Source organism: Ooceraea biroi, chromosome 11, assembly GCF_003672135.1.
Source record: "Ooceraea biroi isolate clonal line C1 chromosome 11, Obir_v5.4, whole genome shotgun sequence".
NCBI lineage: Eukaryota > Metazoa > Arthropoda > Insecta > Hymenoptera > Formicidae > Ooceraea > Ooceraea biroi.
Window position 1 is genome coordinate 13,399,104 of NC_039516.1, and position 27,803 is coordinate 13,426,906.

At 48.8% G+C, this 27,803-nt stretch overlaps 2 protein-coding genes across 2 annotated transcripts in view; one reads left to right on the top strand and one right to left on the bottom strand.

Moving 5' to 3' along the window:
- Positions 1–7,072, top strand: LOC105278013 (neuronal PAS domain-containing protein 4). Its single transcript, XM_026973515.1, has 10 exons — positions 1–6; positions 182–305; positions 966–1,142; positions 3,588–3,649; positions 3,771–3,860; positions 3,971–4,147; positions 4,244–4,428; positions 4,509–4,615; positions 4,741–4,894; positions 4,986–7,072. The coding sequence occupies exons 1-10, from the start codon at positions 1–3 to the stop codon at positions 6,067–6,069; spliced, it is 2,166 nt and encodes a 721-aa protein (XP_026829316.1). The 3' UTR covers positions 6,070–7,072.
- Positions 6,486–27,803, bottom strand: part of LOC105277968 — a 23,984-nt gene continuing 2,666 nt past the window's right edge. Inside the window, 9 exon segments of the mRNA XM_026973516.1 lie at positions 6,486–12,400; positions 12,595–12,894; positions 13,472–13,598; positions 14,161–14,440; positions 14,772–15,280; positions 15,677–15,847; positions 17,652–17,818; positions 22,023–22,044; positions 22,046–22,285. Coding sequence (XP_026829317.1) covers positions 11,765–12,400; positions 12,595–12,894; positions 13,472–13,598; positions 14,161–14,440; positions 14,772–15,280; positions 15,677–15,847; positions 17,652–17,818; positions 22,023–22,044; positions 22,046–22,285 — 2,452 coding nt within the window. The 3' untranslated portion in view covers positions 6,486–11,764.

Here is a 27,803-nt window from a genome sequence, read left to right on the forward strand (position 1 = left end):
ATGGTGGTAGAGGGACAGGGCTCCGGCGCTCGATCGTGACCTAAGAGCGAGCGAATAAATACCGCGGGTAAGCGTAAAAGCGAGACCGAGGGATTAACCGGCGCGGAGGAAGAGGAGAGGCCTTAGTACACGACAGGCGCGAGTGAGAGGGAGGGTAGCGGCGAAGACGAAGGAGTAGTAGGTGGACGATGAAGAGGAGATGATGGTGGAGGAGGTGGAGGAGGAGAAAAAGGAGGAGGAGGAGGAGGAGGTGGTGGCGATGTTGGTGGTGGTAGGAGAACCAGCCTCCGCCAGTCCATCCACGTGTTCAGTGTAGTGGCGCGTTATGACCCGGATGTTAGATCGTAGCCGTAGTTTTGCGAGAACCTGCCGACCCGGATGTCCTCCCGCTCGTTGTCCACCGGTGATCGACCACTGATGTCTTCCTGGCCACCGAAATATGTTCAGTCGGTAAGTTACGGCTGTGGTACCAGCATCCTTCTTGTCACCGTCATCGTCATCGTCGTTGTCATAGTGTCTCCGTTGTCATCGTTGTTGCCGTCGTCATCGTCGCTGAAGCTATGCTTCGGCGAGGGTCATCCGCTCCAAATGTATCGCGTTAAAAATGAGCTAAGAAAATCGATCTCCTCTTTGGAATAACTTTTGACTATTAAAAGGGTATCATTGAAAAAATTTGAGGAATTTGATTGAATGGAGGATCGAAATGAAGAATTCTTGGTCTTCCTTGCGCGATTCGGGGGTGAGTTTACCCTCGCGATTGTCCAGAGACATTGCGGATGTCCCGCGAGGATTCAAAGTGTTCCTCGCAGAGTATGAGATATTGCAGTGAATAATGAGTGTTGCCAAGCGGTTTCACTTGCGAAATGAATTAAGCGAAAAATCATGACGTTGTATAACGCGACACGCACGTGTCGCACGTGCGTGCAGCAGCAGAACGGTAACGTCAGCGTGTGCTTGAAGGATAGATGCGAGCAAGTCTACGAAAGGCGCCAGCAAACTTCGAAGGGACCTGATAAACGCCGAAATCGCGAATCTACGTGACTTACTGCCGTTGCCGCCCTCGACACGCCAGAGGCTTTCCCAGCTGCAACTTATGGCCTTGGTCTGCGTGTTCCTGCGAAAAGCCAACTACTTTCAGCAAGGTACACGAATCTGTATATACTTACTTAATTTTCCAAGTTTTCCTTTCCTTTCTTTTAATTCTTCTTGCGCATTTTAAATCCGTTGGCGGCGATTTTTCTCTGCGCGGTAAAAGGATCTTTAGGAAAAAATTATCACCTCAAAATATGACTCGTACATATAAATATAATTAATAATATAATTTATCTAATAGTAGCGTTAACTATTTGACTCGATTTTGTACATTATTTAATATATAATACTATATATAATACATTCCACACATACATAACATATTACAGTCATTTGAAAAAAGATCGATATTCTTCAATTATTCTTGTTACAATATTGAAGAAGCTGTCTTATACATAATATACGTAAGCCGCGTTTCCGCTTTACAACTTGTTACCGCATAAAGCACGGAACGACGATAAGCGATAAAGCGAGTCCATCGGTATCGCGATTACTATATCTTTACTGTAATTCATATCCATCGTCCGAGACTTCAATGCCGGCAAGCGCTTGTGCCGTGCAATTGCCCGCGTCTCTGTACTCTGATATTTTAGAGAGAACATGTTAGTACTCGACGTAATGCGGCGGTAATGTTCGTAATAATTAGGATGGCCTGTGCAGATTAACTTCAAACATTCTGACTGACATTAATAAATTGCACGAGAATTATTTAAATTAATAATAAATTTTTATAAAAACTTACAATACTTTTAATCCTTTTGGCATTCAATATTACTATTGATAAAAGCACTACTTTGTAATAAGTAAGTAAAATGAAAGAGATATGTAAAATTAAAAATATATCTCCTTGGCAATCAACAATCCTGAATTTGATAATAATGTCTTTCGATATGAAAGACAAATTTGGCATTATTAATCAAAGATTTGTTGAATGGAGCGTCAATTAACTCCTACAATATGAGATACCAAATTTGGAGAACGATGCTACGACTCTTTCCTGCACTTTCGCAGCACGGTCATCAATCCCTCCTCGCTTCGTCGTTGCAATCGGCTGACGATCCGCGCAGAGGAGATTTTCTATTCGACCACGGGAGTCTGTCGGGTAACCCGGCTGAAAACTCCTCGTAGACGTAGGGAGACGGCGGGGAACGTGGTATCCCAGTGGGTACCAGCAGCGAAAGAGATTCGAGAGAGCGTAGGGAGAGAGAAAGAGAGGAGAGGAGAGAGCGGAGAGACCGAGAGACGAGGCGAGGCGAGCTGAGCGCAAAGCAAAGCGAAGCGATGCAAGGAGGCAAGATCGGCCGGCGCGCGTTCAAACTCAGCGGAGTCTAAGCGCGAGTTCCGGGTGATCCGCTGACCTGTCGGCCTTTGCAACAACACTCTCACGCTCCTGTAACCCACACTCCTCCTCCCCGCATCTCGCGTCGCCCCTCTCACTCTATCGTTCTCTCTTTCTCTCGTTCCTTCGCTCCACCGTCCGTTCTTCCAGCCTCCCTTCCTCTCTCGCGTTCCTCTTCTCCGCTCTCCTCTGCTTCCCCCTTACTCTCCTTTCCTCTCCCGCCCCCTCGCTCCCTCTCGCTTTCTCTCTCGCGCTCATTGTCTCGCGGTATCGGATACTACAGTCCCATGTAGCGCCGTGTAGTTTAGTAAACGCTGCCGTGCTGCATTAGCATATGCATTTTTCCTTACCCTCCTCCCTTTCCTTCTCCTTCTCCGTTCGCAATGTACGTCTTTTTCTCCCCTTTACTTTTTTCGGGGAACCCCCGAGTGTTCAGAGTGGTGAGCGCGCGGGCGATCGCGCGAAAAACCATGAGATTGAAATGGGCAATTTCTCTTTCTTCTCGAACCGTCGAATGCCCGCGCGCGCTATCATACGCGATTAACGCTTCAGACACAATGAAGCGTAAGAGCAGCATGGAACCAAGCTGTTGAGGCACAATGTCGTAGTCGTATCTATGAAAAAAGTATACAATCGCAAGATTTATTGCAAACTAATATTCAAAAAGACAATTATCATCGGTGAAAGTCGATATTCTTACTACAGACCGATCATGCTTGCCAATGAATGTGCGCTACTATTACTTTTCGCACTGTCTCAGATTTGCATACAACTCACCCATGTTTGTAGGGAATCGATAGAGAATATGACTGAAGGCATTCTTTTTTATAACCGCGATAAACCGATATGTTATCGAATATGCGCTTGTGAATTTTCGCGTCGCGTAAAATAAAAACGGAAATAGCGCAATATCTTATATATAGCGTATATCGCACTTTTGTCGGCAGTAAACCCGCATTACGACGCATCGGTGGCGATTTATTGCTTTGTTCAACGTATAATGTTGTACATATGTATATATGTTGTCCTTACCAAATATTATCAGTAATAAAATATTTAATATATTTTACAATATTTAACATTAACTTCTCCATCATTGTTTTTCATCATGTTGTGTTTCATTCCATGTACTTTGATTTTCCTGTTTTCATTTCAGCGCTGAAAAACTGTCCATCCGAATCCTCGAATATTCCAACACCTAACATAGGATTCTCAAAAGTAACTATTCCCAATTTATTTATGTTAATAATTTCTAATTATTTTTGTTGCAATTATAATTCTTTTACTCGTTATTTACAACAATTGTTTTTGGGATGTGCACCTCGTGTATTTTTTCCAGGCGATGTCCGGCTTCATCATGATGATGACGCAGCAAGGGAAATTGTTATACATATCGGAAAATGCGGCGGATTATCTTGGACATTCCATGGTAAAGTAATCTCGTTGATAGCGTAACGTAAATAACAGCATCGACTAACGGTGCTTAGAGAGCTGAAAGTGACTCAAAATGAATCGCATGATAAGAGAAAAGATTTTCAGGAAGATTTGCTCATTCACGGCGACAGCGTGTACGACGTGATTGACAAGCAGGATCACATGGTCGTGCAGACCCAATTATCCAGGAACAGTCCCGTCCCCAGTGACAGAAGATTGTTCCTCTGTCGCATCAACGTGTCGAGGAATTCTCGCAGGCAACTACGATTTGGTGATCAAAAGGTGATTAAGGCGACCGACCGACATACTTCGCAATCGTGTGTTTGGAATTATCCATCTCTCTCGCGGATATCGCATTATTTGACTTTAATCACACAGGTAGTCCTCGTAGAGGGTCACTTTTTGCCGTTCGTCCCGGTCTGCAATCGCAATGAGTTCGTCTTCTTGGCCTCGTGCACTCCAGTGGTCCTGCCGGAGACCAGAGAGAGCATTGTCCAGGGTGCAACGAACATCTTCACCACGATTCACTCGATGGACATGAAGTACCTGCACATCGACAAAACGTAACGTTTATTTTTACAAAACGATGTGAAAAAATCGAGGAAGGAATTCTTTCTGGAAAATCCGTTTTCTTTTCTCGCAGCGCGGAAAGTCATCTAGAGTACACTCGTGCCGAGCTGGTCAACGTATCCTGGTATAATCTACTTCATTGGGACTCCATAAGGACGGCCTATTGCAAGCATCAGACTGGTAAATCGTCATGAAGAGTTCTTCAATTTTAATCTCTGTTTTAAGGAAGATTCTTTGTTTCTTCGAAATTTCTGTCATTTATCTTACATCTATATGATGGATTGGGATATGCGATATAATTTTAGTCATCCAGTCCGATCAGGAGCGCTCGACTACCGCTCTGTTGAGGCTACAAAGCCGCTCCGGGAGGTGGTTCTGGGTCCACTGCGTATTGCAGGTCAAGGACACTTCCGACGAATGCCAGCATCCCATCATCGTTTGCACGAATCAAGTCCTGACGTATGTGACGCTTCTTCATGTCTTCTTGATTCAATCAACATATAAGAATTATGATTATAATAATTATAATAATATATTATAATAATTGCAGAGATAAGGAGGCGGAAGTGATGCGCTCCAGTTCGTGGCTGTACCAGTATTCGTCTCAGGCGAAGTTCACTTACGGACTCTGTCCCGGGGGACAAGGTCGCGGCGCCGTATATCCCTCCACGGGATCTACCGGCGCCAGCCAAAGCCAGGACTACGTCCGCACGTACTCGCATGACGTCAACGCTCAGCACTCGCCATCAATGGGAGCAGACCGGTCTGAGACGGAGTCGCATGGATCCGCGAAGACGGCAGCGCAATCGATGGACTATCCCGGCAGGCGACTCCTGCGGGACGACGCAGAGCCGGTGGACATGTCGATAAGCGGCGCCGAGCAGCACGAGGGTAGAAACATTTACGGTGCGATCGCTGGTCAGCAGCAGCAGCAGCAACACGTCCTGGACGATTCGATCAGGTACCATCACAAGCAGTACCACAAGAGCTCGCTACACCTGGCTGGCTATCGGGCCAAGTTCGTGCAGTGCCATGGCGCGCAGTACGCGAGCGGATGTGCGGACGTGTTATCAGTGCCCGCGGCCAAGTATTACCACCTTACCGACCTCGACCGGGACTACTGCTGCCCGGAACGCGGCGGTCTGCTGCTGCACAAGCGGCTGCCGGCGAAGGCTTTGATCGCACCACCCCCAACCGTGGTTGGTTCGACGGCAGAACCGGCGCCGCCGGACACCGGCACCCTGACCGACAGTTGGGGCGCCAGCCCGGCATGGTCGGACGCGCTGCAGAGGGTGCCTGATGTAGTTCACCAGGAGCTCAGTCCATACATCACCACGCCGACCACGCCAGTCAACACGCCCGACTCGGACACTCTGCACTCAGAGGCGCCAATTTTCAACTTCGACTGGGCTGGCACCGAGCAACACGTGCCGAATCTGAAAATTACCTTTCACCGCGGCGGCGGTGGTGGCGTCGCCGCTGCCGTTTCCTCTTCCTCCTCCTCCTCCTCTGTCACCGGACATCCGACTGGCCAGTCTAGGAAGCAGCATCAGGACACGGTGCAACCTATCACGCTACAGTTACCACGCAGGAAGGGGCAGTCCACGGAGAACGACGGCAAGGACTCGAAGTGAAGTTTCGGAAAGTTTGTTTCGGAAGACGGACGCGTAGTCCGGAAAGGTACAATACGGTGGGAACGGGGAACCTGTTTCGTATGCCGAATTAGTTTTGCAATAGTAAAAATAATAAAAATCGTAAAAATAGTAAAAATCGGGATTATTCGGAGAGAAAGATTCCGGGGAAGTGGGAGCCTACGAGCCTGATCGGCGGTGTTTGGACGGTGCCACACAAGTGTGCCTTTTGTCACAGACAACGGAGTATATTCTTCCAAATTCTATCAGTATCGCGTTATACAATTCTCTACACGCTCATTCGTTTTTTTGTTTTTATCTTCATAACTCCTTTCTCTCTCTCTTTTTTTTTCTTTTGCACTCATTCACTCACTCACATATGCGCATTTATTTCTTTCACTCTGTTTTCTCTTTCTTCCTCTTTGGCATTTTTTTTATACATACTCTCGAATCATAAATTTCTCATTAATATAAAACACGTATATAAACATAGACTGATTACATCGGTGTTTACAATAATCTACGATTAAAAAAAGTCGTACATCGTTTCGTTTTTCTTCGGTATACGCTTTTATGCGAGAACATTCGTTTTGAGATAAATAGCACGCATCGTACGCGTATATAATATATATATATATATATATTCCAAGTGTATATATATATATTTATATATTTATATATTATATATATATATATATATATATATATATATGAGTGTGCAGTGTCGTAAGAGGGTACCCAGGTACATATGCGTGTGTATGTGTGTGTGTATGAGCGTACGTGTTGTATGTGTGTGCGCTATATATGTTTGAGATTTTCCTTGAAAAATACCTAAATCTTATGTTTAACACACGATCGTGAAATATATTCGTTTTGTACATTTCAATACATTTCGACGAAGGAAGGTTCTTGCGCAACGTATGTGTCGTGTATGTTATCTTGCGTCTCGACGTGATACTACGGAAATAGATAAATAAAGAGAGGCAGTTAATCGTTACATAGCATAGTAGAAGCAGCAGCTTCCATCGATTTTCGTGTCGTGTCGTATTTTTTTTTTAGCGTTAGCAATTCCGCGTCTCGATTTAGAAATCCAACATCCAGCCGGAGCGCGCTCCGGAGCGATGCATAGATCTTTGTGCAATCTGTAACTTAATCGCGACTAACACTCTTCGATACGTCTCTCTCTCACGTCGTTTTTGTCTTTTTTACGGATCTTTTGTAAGAAACACATCTCTTGCCGGGAGCGTATCTCGCAACGCGAACTTTGAAGATATGTTCTGGCGGTGGAATCGAATAAAGAAAGAATTCACGGTAAGCGCACGGCGAGGGAACGCTCTCCTATAGACTCGGAGGTAACTCTTCGCCCGCGCGATGCAACTTCGCTTGTTGAAGACGAATTTCTAGAATATATCCCCAAAGTTACGCCGCGCGTGCTCCTCGCGCGCGTCTTTCTTTCTCGAGAAAGAAGTGTGTAAACTCGTACACGCGACAAGGTAGCCGTACTTATTCTGTATTTAATACTACAATTTCTTGCCATACTCTAATTGCCATATGGATAGTTTTAGCGTTTATCCTCCGAGGTATGTAACAATCTCATTTGTATCGAAAGAGCGAAACAAATCCTGCGACATAATCGATCAGTGCGCCTATAATATCATTTAGACAAGATCCCCGATATCGTTTGGCACGTTCCTTTGGCTTCTCAAGTGAACGATCCGCTTGATACTCCAGATCCTTAATTCCTAACTTTTATTCTAGTTACGTCGGAAGTAGGAAACCCGCAAGTTTGTAAAGCACAGTTACGCCAGGATCCTCTTTCACATCGTCGTAATAATTCGCGTCGACGCGATCGCGCGCGTCTCGGCGGCCTCATTCACGGAATCGCAAATGTATCCGGCAAATGCAAGCTTAACAAAAACTCGCGAAACGTTAATACACGTTTGTCGATATCGCATCAGAAAGAATGCAGGTACACGCGCGTATATACAAATGAAAAGAACTGTCGAGCATCGTGTCACACTTGTGGCTCTCGTCGCGCTCTCGCGCAAGCTCTCGCGTCGTTTTTATTTTTAAAAAATCGCATCGTCGTCGTCGTCGTCGCGATTTTGTCCGACGGATCCGACGCGATTCGCGCGTAGTCTGCGAGTGCGTCGCGCAAGATCGAATCGCGCGCGAGGGGAGGATTCAACTATAAAGGTAAAAAAATATCACCGAATCCTACGCTATTTCCTTCCCCCATAAAGTTCGGTGGCGTGACCGCGCACAAAAATGCCGGGGAACGCGAGGAATTACGCTAACGTGCATCCTAGACATCTTATTTCCTTACGCGTGATGCATCTTCTCTGCCTTGCGTTGCTTCTCTAATATTTACAGCAGCAAACAAATCTCGCGCGCAGTTACGGTCACTCGCAAGACGCCGTAATTAACGTAAGGAAACTGGTTCCCCGTAAAATCGTGCGGCACCTACGGTAGAAGAGGCATGCTTTTAGATTATTGGTTTACTATGTTTAAAAAACATTGAGACGTTAGCGTGTTAACATTAGCGAACGGGAGCTGCGTGCGGTAGCGTAATTGCTCGCATAGCGGCCTCCGAAATTGATCAGCAACAGATCCCCGTATCAAAAGGTGCTCGAATAACGGGTCGAAATCATACACCGATTAATTGTACTCGCCTACTCAATTATCGCTGCCGATGCAGGACGATCGCTGCGTTCACACTCGATGTACCTAGGTGTATTCATGATCAACGTTAGCTGTCGTCGTCGAGTATCTGTCTCGCCGTCATACGTGTGCAGGATGGGTGAAAAAAGTCGCACGAGGCACCTCTCTCGCTCGCGTCGTGATGATCATCAGCATCAGTAGCCGAAACCGGCTGAAAAACGGAGACAGTGCGCTCTTGACTGCCGACGGCGGCCCTGCAAACGTATTTTCGCGAGTTTTCCACTTTTCGCGACACTGCACCTGTGTGTAAATGTGTATGTTGATCGCGCGAGAGTGCGTGTTTAGTGTGCGTGGGTATTTTGTACAAGGTACAAGCGCACGCGTGCCGACGCGTACATAGGAACGTCGCTGTCGTTTGAGCAGCGATTAATTATATACGTTTCTCGCTTGGGGTAACGAGTGAATGAGCGGTACGCAAAGAGCACACAGAGAGACGAGAGAACACACCTACGGAACATTTTCTTAAAAAGAAAACTGACAGACAAAGAGAGAGAGAGAGAGAAAGAAACAGAGAGAAAGCGCGCGCACGCGCGCGAAGTCTGCAGTCTCTAGATGAACGCGATGAACTTTTGACGCCTCGTGGTGACTTGCATGGTCCATGGGAAACGGAACGCAAAATATGACAAACTTAATAAATATCGGAATGACAATTGTGCGATAAAAAGATTGTATCCCTCTACGACGATTGTCGAGGATGCGACGATTTATAAAAATAATAAATTATGTATTATATAATCTGAGTGAGGTCGCGCGAGGTTCGTCGAAATGAGGAGGGCACGCAGTCTTGAAGTCGCTATAGGCATGTCGGCGCGCGTACGATTGACTTTGATTACTTTATGAGCCATTTCGATCGCTAGAGTCGTGTATCGCTCGACACAGTGCTTTTACTTTATTTCCTAGTTTATATCATATTTTTCCTTTTTTTCTGCTTTTTTTTTCTTTTCTTTTATTAACTATAGCTCCTCGGCCGCCGTTGTCCGGCAGCCTCGAAAGCGCGCTACGACGTTTCTCCCTTCCGCTGCACCTCGTCTCCCCGTATAATCTTGGTATAATCTCTTAAAGCTTCGTTTGGCACGTATAATTAGAATGTTATTTTAGTTTTACGGAAGAATTCGATTTACCGTTAATCCCTCCATGCTTTTTGTCCTAATCGCTAATTACCCGCTTCCTCAGTACTCTGGCTCGCTGGCCTCGCCCGCATTCATCGAACCCTAGTTCCTCCTCCTCCCTCGATCCCTTCCCCGCATTATTACATTTAACACATTCATTTACAGTTTTACAGTTTTCGCTACGTCGTAAAATTTACATCGAGTGTTCACATCGCTCGTCGCGATTCTCGCACAATTCTTCGCGCGACGTACAGAGATTATCGTTATCCTTTCGATATCTTTTACTTAAATAGGTTCTTGTGCGATTTAGCTTTTTTTTCTTTGTCTAGCCCGCCGTTGCCACTCGCCACCGCCGCTTTCCGTCCCTCCCGGAAGAGGCGTTCCCGGAGGTAGGCATCGCGCTGAGCTTCCGACGCGACGGCGATGACGAGCGCACACCCGCGGGGCACCGGTGCACCCTCGACTCCGAGAGCGCACCGGACAAATATAATCCCGAACGCGCGACTTGCGGTCCGGAGAGATATTAATGAACGTTATATATTCATGGCAGTATCCACGTCGCGTTATCTCCTGAAACGCGGAGACCGAGCTGCGTTGCGTTTTGACCGGTGCGTCGACAGCCGGCTCATGCTTCCCATCGCGACGCAAACGGATCCCATTGCCTTTCCTGCAGTCTCCCAGATCTAGCATTTTCTCGAATTCTTCGTCGAACGAGACGACATACAGCATGTCGATGTCTGTATCTGATGTCAATTGTCCAAATCAAAAGGCTCCGATCAGATTTGTTCGACTGAGGGAGTCAGAACTCTGATCGAGATCGAGCGGAGAACCTTCGGTCTATCGAGGAGGTCCGCGACCCAAAAACGTTAAGAACCACTGCCGCGTTAAACATTTACGTGGACCGATATAGACAATCGATACGCGAGGTAACGTCGAAATTCGAGATTATCCGAGAGGACAAATTATAGACAAACAAACCGTTGTGTCGTTCCTACAGTCTTCTGCATAACGCAATTACGGACCCATTTACGTCGCTCTGCGTTACGTCGTTAACCCTCCGACAAGGGTACATCGCAATTCGTCATTAACTCTTTTTATATACGTTAATAGACACCAATGTAATTATAAACTAATATAATTACGTTAGAGAGAGATAGAGAGATAGAGAGAGAGAGAGAGAGAGAAGAGAGAGAGAGAGAGCATTAAAGTTCGACGTTACGTCGATAACCAAATTGCTAACGTAATTACCGATTAATCAATTTTCGGTGAAAAATGCAGCCGATCGCACGGCACGAAAAGGACGTGGTCATCAAAGGGTTAATCTCTCATCCTGGTGAATTCGAAACCGTTAGCTCCGCTTACTCCTCTTCGCAGCGAAGCCAAATCACGACACGCTGATCCGCGGGTATTGGTACCGACGTTGCGAACGATCCGTTGATCAGGATCCAAAGGGGAGAGCCCATATGCGATCGCACGCTGAATCCGTAGTACTTGTACATGCGGAGGATCGCATGCGCGAAGCTCGATGGTGGCCTGAATCGCCGGTCTCCCCGCTTCCACTTCTTCATGCGCTCTAGGAAACGCGTGAAAAGGGAGGAAAGTAAACCGTACAGTAAATAATACGAGTGAGAATAAGATGATGACGCTGATGACGATGACGATGACGATGACGATGACGATGACGATGATGATGACAATGATGACAACGATGATACAGAGTCGCTTCGGTGCATGTATACGCCAGAATATGCGTGCGCGCGCGCATGGTCGTTGACCCCCGATTCTTGGGTGCGGATATTGGGATAGCGCGAGGGGTGGGTCGCCGATGCGCAGAAAGCGAGGCGCACGCATACCATCGGTTACTGATGTCATCCCCGGTCGACCGCGCCGCCGCGGTTTCTGCTGTGCCACTTGCACTTGAGAATCCTCACGTAGGTTCGGCGGAAGGCCGCGTTACACAGCGCGTAGCACACCGGGTTCACAGTACTGTTGATGTAGCAAAGGTAATAAAAAAAGTCCCAAAGCTCCTGCGGAATGTACCACGAGCAGGCGGTGAGGGACTTGAGGAGTACCAGGATGTTGTACGGAGTCCACGTGATGATGAACGCGAGCAGGATCGCCGAGAGTGTCTTCGCGGCCTTGCGGTCGGCCTTCTTCTCCTGCAGCTTCTTCTTCTTCTTGTTCGGCTGCTTGTTCAGTATACCCTTGCCCGTGGTCAGCGCCTTCGGTATGTTCTTCGCGTTCAGCGGCATCCTGATGTCCGGCATCTGCGACGGCCTCCTCATCACCGCCGTCGAGGAGGTTGACACGGTGCCAGGGCCGAGACGGAGACCCTTCGTGGCTGCGCCGTCTCGGCCACCGCTAATGTCACCGCCGTCGTCCTCGCTGTCCTCCATCATGCTGTGCAGCTGGGTCGTCACGGAATCATCGTGGATCATCCTTATGGTCGGCCCCTCGCTATACTTACCGCCGTTACTCGGCAATTTGATCACAATCGTATAAACCTGGAAATAAACCAGGCGCAGCGTAGTGTTAGTTCTAACATCAAAAATCATTAATTTAGACGATAATAATCAATGAAAAATAATTTATTCAATGGCGGATAACGTTAGTAAAGTATAAGAAACGAAATAACTCTAATGGTTTCGCATAATGCGGGATGATATCCGGCATGGAATGCATTAGGAGAATTACGTACGGAATCGCTGGAAATAGTCTTGAGATCGGTCGACCGCGCCGACTTTTTGTACTCGTGAAACGCCGCGACCTTATCCAGAGTGACTCCCGTGGTCTGTATCGCGCTGAGAGAAGGACACCGCGATACCGTGCTGGGAAGCGGCGTCTCGGCCGACAACGGTGTGAGCGTCTCCTCGTAGCCGGCCCCAGTGCGACTGCTCTCCTGTCCCGCGATCTCCTCGTCGTCGTCCTCATCGTCCCGTCCGCTGTGCCACCACGCGATGCACCACAACTTCAGCCAGGTCCAGGACAACGGCCTGTGCTGTTCACCGAAAGCGGAACAGATTATAAGATGATGATGAGGAGGAGTTGTAGGATTGCGACCGTGATCGATCTGAAATTGCACCAGCGGATGTAACTTTGCATTATAATAACAGAACTTTCTTCTGAGATTCTTAAAGTGATGTAGAGTATTCATGCTAGAATAAATCCTTTCCGAGCAACTGAAGAGACGTGCAAAGTACATAATATATGTAGTATAATAATAAAAAAATATAAAGAAATATGAAACATAATTCATAAAATAATAGTAGACCATAAATGTTTATTAAACACATATAAATATATATAACTTTATACGAAAACCTCCCCTCCCGCACAGTGTGATTAAAATACTCTGGAAATAATTATAAATTCTGTATGTACCAAGATAATAAACGCTACGCTTGAAAATTAAAAGCAAAGACGCTTTGATAGGAGTTATACGGGTACAAAATTACAATTTTTAACGGCATTTATAAAGAGAGATCTATAAAGAGAATAATTGAAGCGCGCGTGATGCAAAGTTATTATCCCCGTTGGTGTAATCTCGTTCCGGCTCATAGCGTGATTGTACTTACGCTTTTATATTGCGGATAGTGCTTATCAATGTAGGAAACGGCGATGTGCGTGGCGTGCGAGGCTTCCTCACCGGTACTCGACTCGCTCCGCTGTCTCTTACACTCCTCCATGTCTAAAGTCTCGTCGCTACGGAAAACGTAACAATGAGTATCCCGCATCGTATCCCTGATCCTTTCGACCACGCGACAATTGCGAAGTTGCTCGCGTTATCGAAAAGCACACGCCGCGTAAGTCTACGTAAGTTAAACGCTTATGTAAGTCCGCGAGAAAATATTCCTCTCGGAATCAAGATTAAAACAAACAGGAAACTTCTCGTGATATAAGTAACGGGATTCAGAGAGGAAGAATATTCTTAATAAGAATCAAGATCAAACCAAACGTCGAAAGAATCGAGTCAGAACCATTTGACTTTTATACTCGGTTATAAAATATCCAGTTATAAAAGGGGGTAAAATTACGAAAATAAAATACTATTGATAGGGTAAAGAAAATTGACTAATCTAACGATACTCCTTAATCGGTCATTCACTGGTGCATGTCTACGTTACGTCACAAACCAGGGAGTGTCGATCTTCCAAGCGGTCAATGCGTTACCATCTCTTTCTTGTGCAGGGGTTTCAATTGCGTTTTTGGTGACGTGCTGACGACAAGTTCGAAGGGAGAAACAGTTGAAAATGTTAGTTACCACCTCGAGTTGCTGCGCTTGCTCGCGTCTTGCTTGCCGGCCTGCAAGTTCGGTAGGTCCTTTTGCCGTTTCTTCGTCTCTTTCCAGATTCGCCAATATAGGATTATCATTACGGTGACGGGGAGGTAAAACGCGGCGATGGCCGTGCCGAAGGTGATGTAGTGGTTCGTCTCGATGAACTGGATGTAGCACGCGGATTTCGGCACAGTCCTTTGACCCTCGATGTACGGCCACGCGTAGATCCAGGGTGGCCAAAGAAGCAGCGATATACCCCAGGCGGATGCTGGAAGCAAGAAACCGATTAACGTTGCCCTGGATATTTTTCCACGAATATTTAATGCGTGTTCAATGAAATTAACTTTACACGATTTCGCGTTAAAGTATATCGAACATCATTGTTCAGTATAACGAAATTGAATTACTTCAATATTAATTGAAATAATTAATATTGATGTTTCAATATTCTAACACAGAAGCGCGTAACGTTGAAAATTTCGCGTATAATAAAATGCCAACGAGTCTTGTAAAGAAACATACGTATATATATGTATAAATTTGTGATATAAATAAATTAGACTACTACTTACTACATTTTACTATATTCTGGCACTTACTGATCATGATTGCGGCTTTGACAGTGGTCCTCTTGGCTCGATAGGTGAGCGGCCGCGTGACGGAAAAGTACCTGTCGAAGCTGATGATGAGCAAGTTGAGGACCGACGCGTTACTCGCAAGATAGTCGAGGGCTAGCCACGTGTCGCATACGTGAGGCCCGAGCGGCCAGTAACCGAGCACCGTGTACAACGTGAACAGGGGCATGGAGAATAGGCCGATCGCAAAGTCGGCCACCGCCAGGCTGAAAAGGAAGTAATTGGAGATCGTCTGCAGCTGCTTGTCGATCTTGAACGATATCATGACCATTATGTTGCCGAGGACCGTGGTAAGACTGAGGAAGACGGCGACCACCACTATCATCACACGCCCCCATACGCCGTACTGATGGGGCTCACCGCCGCAGTCGAGACCGTTGCTGATGTTGTAGCTGTCATTGCTGGGTATCTCCACCGTCGGAGTAACGTTCATGTCTGACGGCCTGTCTCTCTCTCTGGCTCTCTCTCTTTTTCTTCCTTTCTCTGTCTCTTTCTCTCTCTTCTACTAGTTATCCCTCGTCGCGTCCCCGGAAGTCGCTCTAGTGTCTTACCTACCCTCGTTCTGGCACTTTGCGACCGATACGGTTACCGATTCGCGCGGGCGATCGTACGTCTAGTTCTCCCGCGAGCTCTCGCCTCGGATTCCAACGATCTTCGGGGTACCGCCACCTCCGCGAAGCCCTCCTCTCCCTCACCCACCCTGGCGACCGCGTGACTCTTTACCATGCGCGCGGCGGATGCTGCACCCCGATGGAGCGCGCGTTCGCCCACGCGACCGCGCGCGCGCACGCACGCCCGCTCGCACGCACGCACGCACGCACGTACGCACGTACGTACGCGCGAACGCGCGAACGCCACGCTTCCGGTACGCTTCCTCGTCGCGGGACACCGGGATTCGGCGAGCCGGGACACCACCGCCAATGTTACCGTTGCGATCTCTTCCCTTTTCTTCTTCCTCGTTCTTCTTCTTTTCCTCCTCCTCCTCCTCCTCCTCGTCCTCTTCCTCCTCCTCGTCCACCGCCTCCGTCGTCGTGTTCTCGCTAGGTGGAAAGTAGTGTCAACTACATCCCAGGCTTACTCCTCTCGGCGGGGACATCGAGTCTGCGATTAAATCAGAACAATCGTGTCAGTAGTCATCGATCATTAGTCGAGACACGCGATGTGTGAAGGAAGATCTCTACAACCCCAAGTTAGATTCCGACGGCACCCCTCGGTTCACTCGAGACTCGCGACTGCCTGTTCGGCTCGAGTGCTCGCATCTTGTTTCGCGCGATGAACGACTTGTCTTAATCCTCGGACCGCCGTCAGCGCGCACCAAGAGATACTCCAGTGGCATAATAAAGAAAAGAAAAGAAAACAAAGAGGGAAAGGGGAGAGAAAGCTCTTTTGTCGCATTTCGACACGGCACGGGACTCCACCGAGCGGAGAAGACCGCGAAAGGCGCAACCGGTGCCGCGGGGTTTCCATTCCGTTTCCGCGGCTAGATCCGCGTAAAAGACGCGCGCTTTCTCTCCCCAACTTAGCGCTTTGTGCTTAACGAGCTACTTATTGCACCTCTCTCGTAAACGAGACGCAAGCGGAGAAAAAGAATGTCAAGAGAGAGGGAGAGAGACATACACGCGGTGCGTTTTCACTTTCAGGTGAGTCCCGCACGCGTTAGCAAGACGCTTAGCAGACTCGAGAAGCCGAGAGAATAGATTATCGATGATCAGACGGTTGACCCTTTTTTCGGTAACGCTTTAATTTCCCAAGAGTATCTCTGTCCCGTAATTCCTTCAACGCGAACGTAGAAGCGGTATAAACCGAATGAGAATTTGATAAAATTTCTATCAATAAAACCGCAACCGTGTGCGTTGTACGTTTGTCAAGAAGATTTGCTGATTCCCTCATTTCCGGTACGGTGGCGAATGGATATGCGCGGAGAACACGCGAGATCTTTCGTGGCTGATGTAACACGCGCGTCTTACACGGGATACGGGATAACATTGTGGAAACAGAGAGCACGGAAGATGTCGGCGTAAAGTTTCGGGCTTGTTATCGTCCAGAATCACAATTCGATCCGCGCGTTCCGTACTCCCTCGTCGAAGAGACGAGTGCGGCGCGCTGCAAACTCACAGCAGCGAGGCACCCCCCGTGTCAAGGGTGGTGAGGGCGGCGTTCCAATTACGGACGTATTTCACTTAGCCTGCCGACTTGTCCCGTAAACGCGCGCCGCTTCGCCGTGGCGGCCTTAATACGTGTAGGAAATTTTGCGAGTGTTACGAATTAGATGCGCCTGTGCAGCGGTGCATCCGAAAGGGCCGTCGCAAAGTCACTTAATTTGTACAATTAACTGACATTTATGGGACGAGATATAAAATACGGGCCTGCCCGAGACGGCGAATAGAATGCACTTACGCGCTAATGGATAATTTTCAATTCCCACGTTTCAGAAATTAATACTTTCGGATGTCAAGAGGAGGACGCGGAAAATTTGAAAGAGCGTTCCTTGATTTATTTGATTGATTAATCGTGATTAATGCGAAGTCGACGTCGTTTTACTGGGAATGACCGATAGCTACGTGAACCAGCAGAAAGGAAAGAGCGAAGCTCGTTCGTAATTTGATTTCGAGTGGATTTCACCTGAGTGAGAGATATTTCGCGGATTTCACGTTTAGCCATAAATTAAAAGTGGCTAACAAATTCTCGAGATCCGCTTCCCCCGACTCTTCCTCGAGGGGAGACGATCACGTTTCGAACGTAGGTCTTTCCTTCCTGGGAGCATCACGTAGACGACCCTATCTTCCTGCGAAAGGGCACCGGCGAAAGGAGAAGGTGAAGGAGCGTACGTGGGAAATAACGTACTCAGTAATTGCCATAACTGTGACAGATTCCTCATCGAATGCGGCCAATTCGATATCCCTGGCGAGGCGGTCGAGCTGCTGCTGCGGCAAGGGCGTGGAAGGATGCATGTTGCGCCAGGTGTGCAACGCGATTACGTCCCCGTTAAGTGCGCATGGCATGCTCGATGCCTGTAATTATAGAAACGCCAGCGATATTTAAGCCTTTTGCGATGGTGTGTGCGCGCGAGGGGGTAGCTTTGCGAATATCGAATAGCGCCCGGTACTGGCAATATTAATGTTCTTCCTCGTCAATCCCAACCGGCCTGGACACGTACGCGAGAACGAGGGAAAGCACGCGCCCTGGTTTCACGAAATATTTACGTAAAGAGAGGTAGCCGCTATGGTTCTTCTGTATATGTATGTATATGTGTGCGTGCATGCGTGTGGCTGTCTCTATAATTTCGTATAATGCATAAGTAACGATTCAGCTGAGATTTAAATGTCGCACGCGCTCCCCGTTTGACTTTTCGAGAGGATTTCCAGGATTCCCGTGGTGGACAGAATTAGTTCTCCTTTTCTCGCGGGAAACCGGAAGATCGTCGAGAAATCAGCACTCTCGATGCAGCGTTACAGCGGATGTACGTATCTGGATCAATGGCGTTACGCGCCGGCCGACATTTACCGCCTCGTGGACAAAAGCGCTTCGGACTTGGCCGTTGTTATTCGCCGTGATATTAATGTTTCCGCGGCTGTGTGCTCCTCACGCTAGCGCGAGTAGGCGCGAACTTCAGTATCGAGCTTCTCGTAACGTTTGCGAAGGTCGAACGGCGTTGCGTCCGCCGCGAGATAATCGGAAGCGAGTGACGGGACGTCATTCGAAAATCGATGCGGGCTTGTAATTTTTACCTTACGCCGTCTAACGAGGCCTTCAATTGTTCATCCCTCCATGTACCTCGCTTTTACGTGGTGCTCGCGCGAGAGCTACGTCGGGGATCGAGTTTCTTGATAAAGGCGCCTTTAAGACGCTGAATATCTCATTTTAACGATCTTAATTTTATTGGCAGTTTCTCTTAGTTGCTGCCGCGTAGCCCGACCAGCAACGGACATTTCGCGAAACACGGCAATATCGTCGAAGTTGCACGTGCGATACGGAAATTTACGCGCGGCAGAATCCGTTTGACCACTAAAGCGCAACAGAGCGTTAAAGGTGGTCCTGAGACGAGAGCATTTGGTGGATGCTTGCCAAGAAGTCGGCAACGGCATTACCGTTATCGCTGCCTCGTGTATCATCAAGTGCGACCACGTGGCTCTTTTCTCAATGAGAGAGCTGATCATACCGTCGATACCAATATTTTCATCGATCCTAAAAAAATATTTCCGTTCAATTTTTCAAGAGTAACTGAAATCACGTTTTTCACGTGAAATTCAGCGTAAGATAGCGATTAATATCAGTTCGAGGCGCATCCTCGCCGTTAATCGTCAAACGTGTACCTCGCACGAGCACGCATGCTCGATGATTAATGCACGGGGGATTAACCACCAGGCACGCCTAGTGGTTTCCATCCACAGGAGACACTCGTGGATTTTCTGGCCACGATATGAGGGCGGTTACGCGTTCAGCCGGAAAACCTGCCGGATGCGACATGGTTCGCGTCGTCGCTTCATTTCAGGTAGCTTGTCGTAATGCTGTAGCTACGGTTACATCGTCACCGCCAATCCGCTGGAGAATAGCCGTTATAACGCGATGGCCACTGAGACGGCCGCCGGATAACAATCACCGCTGGCTGACCCTACACCGTCACGTGACCTGCTCCATAAATAAATATAGAAACGCATAGAAACGTGCGGTCTCGTTAACGGCCGCGCCTCGGTACAGCAAACACTGGCCTTAATTAGTTTGTTAATACGATCGCGGACGACGTTACATCGTATCAATATGCGCGATTCCGTGGAATGCTAACGAAGCCTGCCGGGGACCCTACGAGCTACAGGTTGATCTTGAGGATCAACCGCGTTTGCCGCGTTTCTCGCTTTTCAGGCATCGCAGAACCGTGTAAAATTCCCAGCCGGCGAAAGTGATGGAGCGGTCGCGCAAGCATGCCGGCATCATTTTAGGGGAAGAACCCTTGCATCCCTTGCTCTCGAGAGCCGTTCAAGTGACGTTTCGAGAGGCTCTCCAGCTCGCACAATTTGGGCTTTGAAATTTTTGGGCCACGAATTTGAGCGCACACGAGAATGGTAATCGAGCATAAAGGATGACGGTCAGAAAACGGTGATCGAGCCGCGACGGCTCGCGGTTCTTCTCGCGTTCGCTTTGGCATTTATCGCGTCGCCGAGTGGCAGGAGTATTATAGAAAGTCCGTAATGCCGTTTAAAATAACGACAGTGACGGCCACGGGTTGCAGCGTGCAGATAACTGGCGCGACGCGCGTGCACATTCATCGCGGACAATGCGAGCGATCTTTTAAAAGAGATCTGCTCCGCGCTCTTCTCTCTATGGACGATGGATGATGAGTATTAAAATCGCTTACGTCACTGTTCGCGGTGTTCTCCATTAAGTGGACAGGTAGGTATGTAGGTAGGCAGATATCGTGCGTCGCACGCGCGATTATTCGTTACCAGGACGCGTGTCTAATAATACGTAATAATATAGGCACGTATGTGTAATGCACAATGCATGATCGGATGTCGAAGTCGACTTTGCGTTCAGCTCCCACACGCGCGGGATATTATTCCCCGAGTGTGAGAACTGATAAACGTATGCGCGGAGTTTGATGCGGATTCACGCGGCTAAATAAATAAATAAATGTGGAAAGTAATGGAAAAAGTTGTTTTCCGTATTAGCGACGCCTCGTCGGACGGCTGCTGATTCGGTGCCGTAATGATATTTATGCCGGATAAGAGAAGGGCTCCGCAAATGCAGCGTCCCGCGGAAAATATAAAAATAATGTTTCATCCGCGTGTAATAATGTAAACACTTTTATCGGCTATCGATTTCGGTCGACCTGCGCCGCTTCTTTTATTACGGGATACGTATATCGGGATACGTGATCCGAGATAGATTGCGGCACGGCTAACGTAAGTCGGAGTCGCGCCGTTTAACGAAAAGTCAATCGTGGATCGGAGGCTTTACGGAGGGAGCCTGGGGCGCGTATAAGGGTTGCGGAAGCGCGCGATTTTGATGATGAACGACGCCGCGCCGCGCCGGCACATTACGCACCGGGAGTGCCAAACCTGCGCGCGATTTTGATGATGAACGACGCCGCGCCGCGCCGGCACATTACGCACCGGGAGTGCCAAACCTGCGCGCGGGAGCATAAATCATATTAATGACTAAACGGAAAAAATAGCAGAAGGTCGTGATCCACTTATGTACGTGTTCGCTGCTTATTACGAGGCGTTACAGCCGGCCGCTATTGCGGCTGTCCCGGCGCTACAGTTGAACTATAAATACATTTTTCCGATACGCTGCTCTTTTTGCCGATGAAAAAAAAGATGTGCATACATATACATTTATATTATACGTGTATATTATTATGGGTATACACGTGCACACATTCCTCACCCTTGCACGCGCGTAAACGCGCGCGTAAATTGCGCCGTGCATATTTTTACGAGCCCGATCGTGCGCGCGATCGTTGTTAACGTTTAACGGAGAACCCGCGCGCGCGTTCTGCCGGAACGCTGTGAAAGATTCTTCCCCGAGCGTGGGGCAACCGCGTTTCGAAAATCGAAGTCCACCGGGCACCGCATGGTGTACCGAGACCGCCGTTAATAACCTTTGATATTTCGTTAATGAAGAACGCTTCTTTGTTCCTTGCTCGCAAAGGTTGCGGAGGAGCGTAATAATACAAAGCGCTACTTCCGCGGACGTTAAACGTTTGTCTCCACCTGCTGCCGGAGCGAAAGGGGCGAAAATCCCAGCCGGAGGAAATCAAATTTACGGAATGTACAGCGCAGCCCACATTTTCGCTCGCGTCACGAACAAGGAAAACGGAAAATTTCGTTTTCGGTCTGATTAATATTTAACTGTACTAATCAACGAACCGTATCGAATGTGCGTTCCCCGTAAATTGAACTAAATTAGTCAAGCGATGTTGGCACGATCGCCGAAGATCCGAAGGGTTCTTTACACGTATATACACGCCGCCTATCCTTTGTAGAAGTAGCACATTCTACGTTAAGTCGGTTTCTCGAAAGGAGGACTCTTATTAAAAAAAGAAGTCGTCGTATCAATCCTCGTCGTCGTTGTCGCGTGCGCGCGCGCACCTCTCCATTTCACAGGGTGAAACAGGTGGCATTCGCTATTACCGCTGCGGCTTTTATTACATTTTGCCCGCGAGTAGACATAAATGGGACATGTCGATCGAATTACTTCTAACGCGCGCCATACCTGACGATGAGGCGGACTATATCGGCCGCGCTACGGCGGTTGCTGCGACTAGGTCGGGGGATGCTCTTAAGAGAAAACGGTGAATGTATGTACAACCTAATTCGGTGCAGTAGAACACATAGTCGGCGGCCAGGTATTTCTCGTCGATACACACCGGAAGTTCCGCGTTCTCCGCTCGCGATCTGCATCGATCTAAGGGTGGATTCTCGGAGCTGACTTCTCTTTCGGCAAATATTTCTTTCGAGACAACATCTGCGCGATCGCTTTTTAATATGCCGCATTATGGGCTTTTATATCGGTCTCAGGCTGAAAGCAATAAAAGCAAAATGAAAAATTATGTTAAGTAAGCTACCAAGAATAACGTGTATATATGTATGCACATGTTTTTCTCAGTTATATACATATGCAAAATATATATTCTACATATAAAAATAGAAAATAGAGAACGCTGAATGGGGGGGGGGAGAGCCGCGCTGTAACGCCGGAAGCCGGAAGCCGGAAGCGAGTGGAATAAAATATACCTAATCTTAAATCCCCGACGAGGTTCCCACGCGCTAAAAGCAGATCGACTCTAAAGCCTTTGAAAATCCGCGACTGGGAGAAAGCGTACGCGATTTCTGATACACCCTTTATAGTATCGCACTAAAGCCTCACCTTTGCGTCAAAGAACGGAGCAACACCTTCAAGACGCGAATCGGATCGGGTTCGGTGCATTATTCCTTCTTCCGGAATACCACCGCAGAGAGAACCAGCGCGAACCCCCTTTCTATTTTCTAATGGAACACCGCGCATATAGGCGAGCGATTCGTCGCGTGATCGTGATTAAACGCGGAGCATTGCGCATCCCAAACAAATATTTTTCTTGAATACGAGATGATTCGAGCAAAAATGATCATTACTTTCTTGTGGAATTCGTTATCAGATTACGCGATGGGAAGATTTAAAGTCAGCGAAATAAATCTCGGTTTCTGGCGAGGCGAAAATTGCATAGCGAATATTGTCATTATCATTGGGAGCTGTCAGGTTGAAAGGCGGGACAGGCGACAGATTGTTATCGTGGATTATAATAGGTCTGTTCCCTTCAGCTGCCACTTTCCGCACTTGTCTACGCCTCTCTCTCTGTCTCTTCCCTCTTTTTCTTTTTCCCTGCTCTCGTTTCTCTCTGCCGCGAAGCGTGAACTACAACCGTTTCACTTAGAGTGCGGAAAGTATAATAAAATGCAGTTGAAAAGAACGGACCTAATGTGAGGTCGAGCCGGGGGAATTCAAAGCTCTCGTGCGATGTGACCGGAACTGCAATTGCAGTCCGCAGACATCGCGCGAAACGTTGCGTCCTCCGATTCGATCTTCGCCTCACGATTTCCGACTGCGATATCAATCGGTCTTAAACCTGTCATCGGTATCGATATATTTAGCGTATGCCTGGGTGTATCTGAATGTTACGACTAATTATGCAATGCCTCTTTTTAGAAAAGTCTTTTTAAAGGTTGCGATGACTCGAGAGATTATTTTTAATGAACGAGACTGCTGTTGAGATCGTTAATCTTGCATCGCGATTAACGCAATAACTGATATACACATCGTAAACATCGTAAATCTATTAATATTATCATTTGCATCAAGATTATCATTTACATCATCCACCATACCAAAAGAATGTGGCATAGGGACCATATCGCGATGCTATCAGGGCGTCGGAACCGCCGACGAAATTGGCGGATTACGTTCAAGACCAAGGTGACATAACAGCGACGGCACATGCGATAGTAGCGTTACAATAATCTTACGTAAAACCGGAAAAACATGTTGACGATGCCGATCGCGAGATAGAGACGGAAGCTCCGCCCAATGAGAAACTAAATGCCGAATCGAGGTGCAAACGTTCGCGGTATGCTCGCTTGGAAAAAGGCTTTTCTGCACGTGATTATTATATGATTACGCGCGAATCTCATGCATAATTAATCGACACGTTCATGATATTCGATATGAAACGAGAATGAAAATATCAGTGTACGGTTAACAGCTCTTCTGCCTGCCACTATAAACGCGTATAAATCGTGCCTGCGCTCTTTGCAGCCACAACATTCGCATTATACGTACGCTTATTTGCGCAAATATTACTTGCTACTTAATTACTGTTACCTGCACGTGTACAACTAGCAAGTATATCAAAATGCAAATTAAACGGGAAGAGATAAGGGCTCATGGACGCACGCAATCGGAGCGCTAAATTAAGACATCCCGGACACTGGACCGCAAATAGTCGATTAGTTATTGCCTGATACGCGTGCAGTAGCTCAAGATGTTGTACATAAATGATACCCTCCCCGCACCCTGAAATACGTGCACACGCACACGGACTTGCGCGTGCACGTACGTGTAGCACCCGCGGAAAAATAACGACTCGGGCGCACGTTGTTTTAGCGAAAAACGATATCCTTCGCTTCTCCGTCTATCGTCGGTTATTTTCGAATTCCCCGCATGCTGAAAAACTCTCACGTACACCCCTCGTCAATAACGCGGAAAATCCCGCGTGCATTTTTATAGATAAACAACGAACCTGCGAACTTGCAGGACCTGCGGGACCGCAGTTTCGCTGCTTCGGCGCTTACGTGTCAACGATTGTGTAACAGATTAAGCGGGATGATAGCGCGTTATCTCGATCGCGACGAAATAATTAAGCGGCTATTCTGCCGAGCGAAGGACGTCGTAATGAAAATTCAATTAAATCGCGCCAAGTTTCATTGCCAATCAATCGGAATCAATCAGGGTGCAAGGCGTTAAGTTAAGGTGTGGTTGTAGCGCGGACGATCACGATGGATGCACGCGTCGTCTGCGACTGCATTTCATTGTGCCTGCCCTATTGATTCCGCAGCCCTAAAGAATTCATGAATGTAAAACGTCAGTGTTACTGTCACGCAAGCCGATACATGTATGAATGGATGATCACTTCCGAGCGATTGGCATGGCGAGGTCTTACTCTGGGTCAATGTTTCTCGTCTCGTTTTGAGCGGCGCAGCACGCTTGGAACGGGAAAAGGGTACCGCGTTTGATCCCGAGCGTTTCAACACCGAGCACGACGAGATCTACTTCGAGATCGAGATCGATCGTGATCCGCACCGCACAGTGAGTTTACGGAAAGGTTCACTTTTCTACAGAAGGATCGAGGATCCCGCCGAAAGCACTGCTCGGAAAACACTGGTCTCTGCCGAGGGAGATGTTCGCGAAACGCGGCACGGCCCCGCACCATATGCGACCACCCCCCGAGTCACCGCGACGAGGAGGAGCACACGCTCGGCTACGAATCCGTCCGAATGAGTTTATCCGAGGATACGCACCCGCCGTAATCGCGTTATCTAAACCCTCGGCCCGAGCCGAGCGAGAGACGCGACGCGACTAGCTTAGGTGGTCTCGAGAAGTAAACCACCCCGAGAAAAGTAGGGTGGCTCGTCCGGCGGCGTGCTGGTTTGCCGTACCCGCCCAACGGTCGAGGGACGACACCGATTTCTCGACTCGCGGCACCGAAAAATTCGAGATGTCGGCCGATAATCGCGCGACAAACCGGAATAACACAGGGGTAAAAGGGGAGGAGAGAGAAAGAGAAAATAGACGGGGGTGAAAGAGGCAGAGACAGTGTACGTATGCATGTATATGTGTGTGTGTCACAGAGAGCGAGAGAGAGAGATAGAGAGAAAGAGCCGCCACCTTCTACACCCCCGAGCTATACTCGCCCGTATCGAGTGCGTCACGCATCCTCTCGGTTGTTCCTGGCGCGAGGCGGCGGCGGCGGCGGCGGTGGCGGCGGCGGTGACGGCGATGCGCGAACGAGGCGAAACGATGCGATGCGAGGAGGCGAGGAGCCGGATCCTCCCTCTCGACGGTGAGCGAGCGAGCGGCCACCCCTCGTCGGCGCGATCGCCGCGGAGACCTTCCTCTCGTCGCGAGTCGCGCGCGAGTTGCGAGAACCGAGGATCGCTTCGCTTTTTCCGCCGTGCGTTTCGGTCCAAGGGGGTGCGCGCGGATAATCAGAGTGGAGGGGCTGCGGGGTAGAGAGAAAGAGAGAGAAGGAAGCTCTCGCACTCACATGTCTGTCGTATATAATCGGCGCGCGCGCGACGTACCCCCGCATCACCGACGACGACGGGGTACGCTCGAGGACGAGCACCGGCCCGGGCGCGCGGTCATCACGATGACGACGACGACGATAACGATGACAGCTGAGACGACGGCGCTCGTTGCTTTCTTGCCGGTGAGGGTTTGCTGTTACGGACACGGATGCTGGACGGCTATCGCCGCTCCGCTCTGTGCGTGTCCGTGCGGTCGACGGCGACGGCCCGTCGTCGGTGTGACGACGATTTGCGGTGGATACGCGCGTGGGCCTTCCGTTAGACTGTCGCTGACCGACTGACAGCCGCGTAAATGGGTACACGCATGGTTAATGCGGCCCGTTACGCTCGGGGCGGGACACGAACGCGCACGTAACACGCGGGGCCGAGCGTGCTCCGGACCAGAGACGGACAGAGAGAGAAAAAGAGAGAGACGGGTCACACAGGATAGGGGTGGCGGGGCAAAAGGACACGGATGCGATCGAGAGAGATCGAGATTCCGTTTGGAGGCTGAGAGAGAAGAATGAAAGAGGTAGAGAGAGCGGAGGTACGAGGGTGGGACAAAGATGGAGCGAGAAGAGGGCGCGCGCGCGCGCGCGCACGAGAGGAACCGCGTTAAACACGGAGGGTTGCTCCACGCGTAAATCGCGAGCTCGCCGATGATGCTGGCGCGAGATCGGAGTAAAGACTGACGATGATAGTGATGCTGGTGGTGGTGGACTGGTGGTGGTGGTGGGTAGAGAGCGGCTCTTGGGCGAGGGAGGTAATTCAACTCCGCTCTCTCGGGCGATTTCGCCCGACCGACTTGATCGAGGGATGCGAGCGAGCGAGAGCAAAAGAGAGAAAGAGATAGATAGAGAGAGAGAGAGAGAGGGAAGTCGGCAGAAGGAATCCAAGACGGAGCGAAAGCGAGGAAAGTAAACGGAGAAACGGACGAAGGATGATCGACGGAGAAAAGAAAGAGAAAGAGAGGGAGATAGCAGGGGAGATTTAGAAACGTAGGAGAAGGGAGGCTCGGGAAAAGGGTGGGGACAAGTGAGTGTGCGCCTACATATGTGCCTCTGTCGGTGTGCACCTGTGTGGAAGGAAGAGAGAGAAAGAGACAGGAAGCGCGGGAGAGCCTAGAGAGAGGGACAGAGAGAGAGAGAGGGTATAACAAACGGCACTACACTCCGACAACGTCCGCGCTGGGACTGCGAGGCGCGCTAAGGGCGTGGGCAATCCGCGAGCGAGCGTGCGGGCCGGTGCGAACAGCGACGGACTACATTGATTTTGATTTTCGAAGGCGCGCGCACTTGGCGCCCTCCGGATCTGCCCATTCATGCCGCTTTCGCTTAGCCGCCACCGAGGACATTGGTCCTACCCCCCGCGCCAAATAGCATCGTAAAAAAGGGATTCCCGGTGCGTGACGAAGTGTAGCACGATATTCGCAGCACCTCGTCCTCGCATCAGCCGATATGCGAGTTCGATTCGATCGCACGAGCGATCGCGCGATTACGAAAAATTTTCACGATTCATACTTGGCTCGCGTGACGTTACCATCGTATCACAAAAATATTCTACGCTCTTTCTTACTCGGGGAAATCGCGTTATCAGCTCGCTTTTAAAATCATACAATACCCTTTTAAGAGATCGCAGTGGCTATTGGAAAATCAATGTTAAAATGACATAAGAG

Excerpts from the sequence above, each read along its gene's own strand:
- LOC105278013 (XM_026973515.1), top strand. Across the intron at positions 3,650-3,770 it reads CTAACATAGGATTCTCAAAA|GCGATGTCCGGCTTCATCAT; the intron begins GTAACTATTCCC and ends TATTTTTTCCAG. Across the intron at positions 4,148-4,243 it reads TACGATTTGGTGATCAAAAG|GTAGTCCTCGTAGAGGGTCA; the intron begins GTGATTAAGGCG and ends TTAATCACACAG.